Below are 9281 nucleotides of genomic sequence, written 5' to 3' on the forward strand. Positions count from 1 at the left end.
TCCAGCACTTAGACAATGCCTAGAACTAGAAAAAAGAAAAGAAGGTATAATGACTGTGAAGAAACAAAACAAAACAAAAAGAATATACGGTTATCTATGTAGAAAGCCCCAAAGAATATACAGACATTAAGAATTAATGAGTTTAGCAAGGTTGTTGAATATAAAAATCAACTTTAGCTGAAAACAGAAAATGTAGCAACTAAAAACATACCATATAAAGTAACATCCAAAAGTGTACAGTCCCTAAGAAATATTAACAAAAGAAAACGTTTATGGAGAATTATAAAACTTTATTGAAAGACATTTAGAAAGCCTAAATAAATGGAGAATTACACCATGTTCACGGATCGGAAGACTCAATATTATAATTAATCTATAAATTCAATACAAATCCAATAAAAATTCCACCTTTTGTTAGTTTGATTTGGAACTTGTCAATCTAATTCTAGAAGTTGTATGGAAAAGCAGTTGGCTAAGAATATAGCCAAGATACTCCAACGAAGAAAAGTTTGGTGGTGATGTTAAAGGTGGAGGTGGTATTTGTCCTGAGATATCAAGACCTTTTTCTAAAGTTGTAGTACTCAGGATTGTATAGTATTGCCACAAGGTTAGACAAATTGACCAGTGAGTCAGAATCGAAACCATCAACAGACCCCCCCGCAGAAGAAACTTGATTTATGAAAAGAGCCAGTATTACAGATCAGTGGGGAAAGGAAGAACTTTTCAGAAAAGTTGGGACAACCAAGTGGTTGAGACAACCACTTACCATATGGAAAAATATTATTTTGAATTACTATCTCATATTTTTGCAAAAATCAGTTCAGGGAAGACTAAAGACAAATGTGAAAAGCAAAACTATAAAACTTTTACAAGGCAGTAAAGGATATCTTTATGACTTGGAGTAGGAAATGATCCCTCCCCTCCCATGAAGCCAACTTGTATCCAGCTTTATAAGATACTTTTCAAAAATAGTTACTTCCAGCAGGACATGGGTGACAATCCATAACATCTTACAACTTTCAAACTCCCATCTCCAAAAAGTCAACAAAGTCTGTTGCTGCAATGAACAGGAAAAGTTTTCAGAAAGGGTGAATATTTCACATGAGGCATATAAGAGCTTTTCACAGGTCACCTCTGACATGGAGGAAAGGAACTAAAAACTCCAGGGTTATTAATGAGATGATCCACAAACTACAAACAGGAATCCTGGCTCTTTTGAGCAACACCATCTTGATGTCATCACCAGAAATCCTGAGTATTGTTACCTGACGCAGCTGATTCTAGGGGTGCCAAGGCCGCATCATGACTCTTGGTTTCAGAAAGTCAAGGATGTGTTGATGGCATCAGGAAAGGAGAAGACATGAAGTTTTGCTTCCCCACACGGTAAGGCTTCTGAGCCATAGTGGCTGTCATGTGTGAATGTCAGAGAATCTCTCCTGGGAACCAAGAATAATCTTCAAATATGAGGATAGAAAATTCTGTTTTCCCCCATTTCAATCCAGCTTCTGAAACATTCTACTAGTGGTTATTTTGCCCTTTCCACAAAAGATAACAACAAAGCGTCTTGTGTGCTAACAACATAACTTAAAAAAAAAAATCTACGTTTTTACAAAATTTGATTTAAAAAAAATAGTATTTCAAACAGTAGAGTCACTAGAAGTACAGAGCTATCAAAAAAGTACACTTCACTTGGCATCCCCGGTGCCTTCTGCTTTCTGTGACTGGACTGTGGAGGCATCTCGGTTTTTTGCAGGGTTGTTCCCATCTTTGTTGCCTTCTGCTTTCCCCTTTCTCCCTTTGGCCAGCTTCTCTCCCTTCTTTGCAGGGGCCTTTTTTGCCCTGGGCTCTGGTTTTGGAGGGGCAGGTTTAGCAGACAACCGTGCCGATCTCCTCTGTGGCTCTTCCTTCACCTTTGCTTTGTCACCTTTAGCATCTCCTTTTGCCTTTCTCTTGGGCATGGTGGCAGTAGTGCCTGGCAGATGGCTTTACCAGCCCAAGCGGTTCTTCTGTCTTCCTCACTGCTCCTAGAAAGATTTCTTTAACAAGACACAAAAAGTGTAAACCGTAAAGGAAAAGACTGACAAATTTAACTACATTAAAATTCAAATTTGACTATATTAAAATTAGTAATTTTTATATAGCAAAAAGATGCATAAAAAGTAAGAAGATAAGTTACAAGCTGGGGAAAAGATATTCATAATACATATAACTGACAAAAGATGAGAGTCCAGGATATGTAAAGAATTCCTGCAGATCTATGAGAAAAGGACAAAATGAAAATTTAAAAACAATGGGCAAAAGTGTTAATACGTACTTCTTAGAAAAAGCATGAATGGTGAATAAGCAAAAAAAAAAAAAAAGTCAACTTCATTAGTAATATGGGAATGAATACAAAAATCACAGGACATAACATTTCACATCCATCAAATTGGTGAAAACTATATTGTCTGACAATATTAAGGGCTCAGCAGATGTGGAACAATTAAAACACATACACTGCTAGGGTGTGTGTTTATATGTGTGTAAATTAGTGTGTGGCATTATTTAAAGCAATTTCACTTCTAGGTGTTTACCTGGAGAAATTCTTGGAGCTGTGCATAGGAGACCCCTACAAGAATGTTTCTAGCAACCCTGTAATTTCAAAAACCTGGAAACCATTCAGGGTCCTTCAATAGAATAGATAAATACATTTTGGTAATACCTATGCAAGGGAATACTATTCAGCAGCAGAAATGAATAGATTACAGCTCTATGCAAAACCATGGACGAATCTCAAGAACATAATGTTGAGCAAAAAAAAGCGAGTTACAAAATGGATCTACAGTATGGATCCATTTATAAGTGTAAAACTAAATGACTTGTTTAGGCTACAAGTATGTAGTCAAAAAAGCAAGAGATAAATATAAAAATCAGGACAGTAGTCACCTCAGGGAATTAAGAAAAGGATGGTGGTTGGAGAGGGAATGGGAGTTCTCTTCCTTAAACTGGAGGCGGGTGGGGAACAACACAGGGGTAATACACCATTATTCTCTGTATTTTACAGAGAGTAATTTTATGTGTCTGCTCAAGAATAAAAACCACTTTAAGAAGGTGCGTAGCCCCGAGCACAGATTCAAGGGCACACAAATAGATGTGATTTATTTTGATTTGGGGCAATTAGGACCCGGGTCCATGGCTGGCATTCAAACACTGTGGGACATTTTTAAAGCTCTGGGACAAAACTAGCCACTCACACCTTCTGCCCCACCCCTGAAGATGTTTCCTGGGGAAGTCTGTAACCCTATGCCCTGACCTACTCCACAATGTTTTATTTCAAGAAAAAAAAAAATTATCTTTTCTCTAAATTGCTCCAGAGTTTTGTTTTGTGTTTTTGCTGGACCTCACCATCTAGATAGAATGGGCAAACATGGTCCTTGAGCAAACTTAGATTTTTTTTTTTTTTGAGCAACCTTAGATTTGATTTTTATGTTCTTCGGCTAACAAAGGCAACCACCTGTAAATGGTGCTAAAACATCAAATTATCACTTGATAATTTGATTATATGATAATTTCATTATCTATTATCTATTTTTCTATCTACTTTCATTATCTATTCTTCCCCCATTTTTCCACTATGACTAGAATTTCTGGAAATTTTGCAGTTTTCCTTCTTTCTCATGGAACAGAGGGAGAAATGAGAGTTAGTATAAAGAAGAGGGAAGGAACCAAAGTGGGAGTGCGCCTTGAATCAGTCATTATTTCCCTTGATACCTTGTAAGGAACTTTGGGAACAGAGATTAAAAATTGAGAGGAGAAACAGTTCTAATCTCATGTTGAACAGTAGTTCACTGAAAAGCTAATAAGAAATTAGCTGGGCCCTTCTCTTCCCCTGCTGTGCTCTTGCCTTGCCTCTAAATATTCTAAATTACTGGTGGGTCCAAAAGTCCCGGTTGCCACAGAGACACCCTGCAATTCTGCTGACCCAGCCAGACCCAACCTGCTCGCTCCCGAGGACATCTTTCCCTAGATGTTACATGAATTTATGCCTAGTTTACTCCTCTCCCAAATGCACCACTAAAGAAATGTTTGGACAATTCTTAAAGAACAAAAGTGTTTTGTTTTTTTTTTTTGTTATTGCTGTTTTATCCGAAATCGAACACAATGAAGAAAAAAAAATGTGTAAAGAAAATAATTGAGAAGGATGCCAGAGATCACAAAGGTCAACTCTGGGTATGGTAATGGTGTGTCCAGAAAGGAACAGGGAGGAAAAGACAGCTGTTCTTACCATGAAGAAAGCCATATTGAGAGATTTTTTACGGCATGAAAATCATTTGGTCTAATATTTGGGTGACTTGTTTTGCGCCTGTTGCCCTAGTATATTATTAATAATGCTCCCTTTTACTCTCAAAAGTGTGCCAACTTGGACAATAAATAAGGTCACCCTAAACAATCTGCATATATTCTTAGAGGCCTTTTTGTTACCAGAGAATGAGAGAGGAAACCAAAGGGTGAGCTTCTGTTCTACGACACACCTCCCTAAACAATGGACACTCCATACCATTCTTCTTCCATCTCACTCCAAAATTGTGTTTCTTAGCCCATGTCCTGCCCTGGGAATGCTCACAGTCTGTTTCCTAGGCTCGGTCTTCATGTTAGATCCCTTGCAGTCCATCCCAAGCAGGGGAACCACGATCGGCACGTGTCAAAGGCCCAAACACAGCAGGTGACAATAAAGATAAATTCAAGGAAAAGAGGCCACTAGCTGGATTCTGGATCTGAGTATGTGAATATGGATTAGTTCCTTGAAACTCACATTTAGGAAGCTTATCAGGAGAACAGGTGGCTGACCTTACAAATACAGGAGAGACAGATGCACAAATAATGAAAAAGGGCTGGTGGGATAAAAGGTTATTTCATTTTCATGAAGGCCAAGGAGGTTGGGGAGGGAGAGGCTCTCACCACACAGTGGTGTTAATTTAAAAGAAATTATTTGAGATGGAGTACAGGGAAGTTTCTTAGGGCAATGAAATTATTCTGTATGCTACTGACTGTAATGGTGGATACATGACATTATGCACTGGACAAAACCCATAGAACTGTATACAAAGCATGGAACCCTAATGTAAATAATAATAATAACTAGTTAACAATAATAATTAGTTAATAATAATGTATAAATATTGGCTCATCCATTGTAACAAAAGTACCACACCAATGCAAGTAGTTAATAATGGAGAAACTGAGGTAGAGGGAGAAGAAATATATGAGAACTCTGTACTTTCTGCTCAATTTTTCTGTAAACCTGAAACTGTTCTAAACAAATAAAGTCTACTAACTAAAAACAAACAAATACATTTTAAGAATTAAAAAAATAATAATAATTTGTTAGGTAATAAAATATATAAGTCATAGGATTACAAATATTCTATCATGCATGTGAATGAAAAGAAAAATTATTAACTGGCAGATAAATCTTTTTTTTAAAGACTTTTTTTTTACTTTAAAAATTTTATAGTTTTTTAAATTGAAATATAGTTGATGTGCAATATTATTTTAGTTTCAGGAGTGGCAGATAAATCTTTTAAGTATATAACTTTTGGGAACACAGAGGTTTATCAATGAGGCAAGAAATTATCAAGACAGATACTGAGGTTATTTTCCCAAGACATGGCAACAATTTTAAAAGTTTTAGGAATCTAACGATTCCCTTTTGTTAAAATAACACTTTCCAGGGCAAAATTATATTAACAGACAACAAATCAAGTTAGTGAAATTTTTGAACAACATGTCTTCATATTGTAAAGAACTGGACTGAAATTCTTGTGAAAGTCTCAGTTTAACTCTTCATTTAATGAACTTGCTGGTTTTAGGATGTGGAAAGGTATTCCTCTTAACAGCCTCAAGGGGGGAGGGAACATCCATTTCTTAAAGTCCTTTTCTTACCTATGAAGACTTGAATTTTTTTAATTTTAGAAAAAGACCTATGAAATTTAAATGTACTGACAGAAATAGCCTAAAAAAAAGACTAATAGAGAAATAAAAAGCAAATGATGTATTTCTTCTACAATAAAAATATGCAAATGATTAGTAAGATGAGGAGATGCAGGTATGCTAAAATCTTCTGCGAAGTTAACTTCTGGGAATTCCCCAAACTGTTTCAATAATATACAAAACACATCAATCTCTGTCCCCAGAAACGGGATGAATTTCTGTGTCCCACCCCCTGCAAATTCATAAGTTGAAGTCCTAACCCTCAGTACCTCAGACTGTGACTGTACTGGGAGATGGGGCCTTTAAAGAGGTGATTAAGGTAAAATGAAGTCTTATGGGTAGGTCTTAATCCAATATGACTAATGTCATACTGGCGATTAGGACACAGACAACACAAACAGAGAGAGGACCAGGTAAGGATACAGCAAGAAAACCAAACCTGCCACCACCTTGATCTTGGACTTCCAGCCTCCAGGACTGTGAGAAAATAAATTTCTGTTATTTAAGATATTCAGTCTGTGACGTTTTGTTATGGCAGCCCTAGAAAACTAATACAGAAGGAAAGAGTATAAAGATCTCAATGACCTATGACGCATCTCAGATTAGATTAATTTTGATGTTTTGCCCAGCTCTCAGAATTTTTTTTCCATGTTTTTTTTTCTCTTTCACCATGAGTCTGTCTCCAGTATCCAAGGACCAAATCCCACCTCATCCAATACACACTCCCACGCCATCCCCAGCAGAGGCACATTTTAGCAACGTCCTTTCTCTCCCTTGACTGTTACTGAACTGGGTTCCAAGGAGTTTGTTCTAACTTGGGTTTTAGTCTCAATTTAGCCACCCCAAAGCCAGAAGGCCACCCTCTTCTCTCTGCCTCTTATTTATGGCAAGATAGTGCCTTGGGGTTGGAGAGAAGACTTGGAAGAAGATTACAACACCAAGCTTAGGAAGGAGAGAATAGAGGATATATAGTAAAAAAACAAACAAATAAAAGACTCTATTCAAGGTGCAATGCTATACAGGAGCAAGAGGTCACACAGTGTCAGTCACTCCCCAGGGCCTATTTGTTCTCCACCTTTCAAAGAAAATATCAGACAAGGTGAGCAGCTTCCATTTGAGGTTAAATGAGGGAGACTGGGGGAGGGAGGGAGGGATAGTGGGAGAAGGTGAGAAAGGGCAGAGTGTCTAAAATGGTAGGGCTGCTGCTTCATCTTGCCAGAACACACCTGGTTTAAAGAGAAGGAGAGAGCCACAAGCTTCAAACAAACTGTCACCCATCTGCAACAGGTTGGCGTGGGGCACACTCAGCTTCCCAGCTAAAGTATTCCTGCCCCTTGGCATCAGAGAAAGATGGAGAGGACAAATCCCCATCACCTCCTGGGCCCCTGAGACCCTTGCTCCTCGCAGGGCACCACATTAACTCACTGTATTTCTGAGTGGTATAGAGGGAATTTTTTTATTTTTTAAAAAAATTTTAACATCTTTAAAAATGTATTCACTGTATTTCTGAGTGGTATAGAGGGAATTTTTTTATTAAAAAAAATTTTTTTAACATCTTTATTGGAGTATAATTGCTTTACAATGGTGAGTTAGTTTCTGCTGTATAACAAAGTGAATCAGCTATACATATACATATATCTCCATATCTCCTCCCTCTTGCGTCTCCCTATAGAGGGAATTTTAAATGAAAATGTCTTAGACAAATTTGCATTGAGCACCTGCCAAACTTATTGTCTTGCTAACAAGGGAAACTACAAGATGATAAAAGCATGGGTCTTTCAGAGAAGGTATGAAAATGGAGGAATAATAGGGCTGGGGAAGGGATGCCTATACAAGTTGCCTGTAAAAAAAAAAAAAAAAGGAAGAAAGGAAGGGAGGGAGGGAGGGAGGAAGGGAGGAAAACAGTTTATTAGGTAAGGATTGCCCTTTCTTGTCTCATGGCCATAAAAAATCACATTCCTGTCAGTCATTGAGGGAAGCTGGAGCAATGCGATCTCAGAGACTAGGCTTGGCTAACTCTTAGAAATAGGAATAATAATAATAATAATAATAATAATACATCTAAGAAGAAGATCCTGAGAATATACCTGAGGCTGTTTGGTGTTATATCAAGAGTTCTTTCCCAGAAAAGCGTTTGATAGATCCAGTTAACATGGAACCAGGCCATGTCAGAAACAGACGTAAGAGGCCAGACACCAGGGCACAAGTCCTGATTTTAAACAAGTGCTGTCAGTGACCTTTCTCAAGCTTCAAGGCAGTACGCAAAATCCACAGTTGCCCCATTTCTTAACTTTGGGATCCTTTTTTTTCTTTTTGACAGGAAGAGCAGAAGGCCAAAGCGGAGGAAGACTCAGCCCTTCGGTGTCCCCTCAGGAGGGGGGCACCTCGTAAGCTGGGGAGGGGAGGCGAGAAAGAGCCCAGGCCAGGGCAGCCCAGCACCCCCGCCACGACCTCTTCCAGGCCACGGCCCTGCTGGCCCAAAGCTTTCAAATCCCCTCCTCGCCTCCCGTTTTTCTGCCCTAGAGTCTCTGTGGGGACTTATGCCAGAAGGGCCTGCGATCTTCACCTCCCGGCTTCCGCTTTTCCCAGAGATTCACACTCGAAGCCCGGGAGAGCCACTGCAGCTGTTCTGGAGAGTGGAAAGCAAGGTGGAAATGTCGGGAGCCCGAGGTCACCTAATCACGACGAGGGCCAGATCGCAGGAGGGTCCCAAATCTATGGAGGGCGGCGGGACTACCCCCATTCTCCGGAGACGCACGCTAAGGCCCCCAAGGTACTCACCCGAGTCTCGCGGCCGTGTGAGGGGCGCGAGGCTGCCAGCTGCGGGCCTGCCGCGCAGGTGCTCTCGGCTGGGGCAGGGCCGGCGCGGACAGTGGGCCAGCGAAGAGACGCCCGGAGCTGGGCGCTGCCGGGAACAGGAAGGCAAGGCGAGGATGCGCTTCCGGGGCTGCGGGCGTCGGGCCGCCTTGCAGAGCCGGGGACAGCCCGGTTCTCCCCCTCGCGATGCGTGTGTCCGCCTCCGGGGCCGCGGGCTCCGGACCCACCTGGGGCAGCGTCGCTTCACAGCCTGGGGCAAGAGAGACAAGAAAAGGAGGCGTGCAGAGTTTTTTTAAATAAATGGATTTTTAAAGAAAAGCCACATAGGGAAAAAAAGAAACAAACCTTGTTTCCGCCCGGTTTCGAACCGGGGACCTTTCGCGTGTGAGGCGAACGTGATAACCACTACACTACGGAAACTCCATAAGAACCTTCTTCCTCTGCCGACAGTTCTCCCTACAGAACACGCCCCTCCCTCCCACTTCCTCACTTCC

At 40.3% G+C, this 9281-nt stretch overlaps 1 protein-coding gene across 1 annotated transcript; it reads right to left on the reverse strand.

Moving 5' to 3' along the window:
- Positions 1-269: 269 nt before the first annotated feature.
- HMGN4 (high mobility group nucleosomal binding domain 4) lies at positions 270-9244 on the reverse strand. The gene is made up of 3 exons (XM_082346817.1): positions 9133-9244; positions 8752-9037; positions 270-2036 (listed from the first exon to the last, which is right to left on the reverse strand). The coding sequence occupies exon 3, from the start codon at positions 1956-1958 to the stop codon at positions 1686-1688; it is 273 nt and encodes a 90-aa protein (XP_082202943.1). The 5' UTR covers positions 1959-2036; positions 8752-9037; positions 9133-9244; the 3' UTR covers positions 270-1685.
- Positions 9245-9281: the final 37 nt, after the last annotated feature.

The sequence above is a fragment of the Balaenoptera borealis genome (assembly GCF_965194805.1).
Source record: "Balaenoptera borealis genome assembly, chromosome: 12".
NCBI lineage: Eukaryota > Metazoa > Chordata > Mammalia > Artiodactyla > Balaenopteridae > Balaenoptera > Balaenoptera borealis.

Excerpts from the sequence above, each read along its gene's own strand:
- HMGN4 (XM_082346817.1), bottom strand. The coding sequence starts at position 1,958 with ATGCCCAAGAGAAAGGCAAAAGGAGATGCTAAAGGTGACAAAGCAAAG.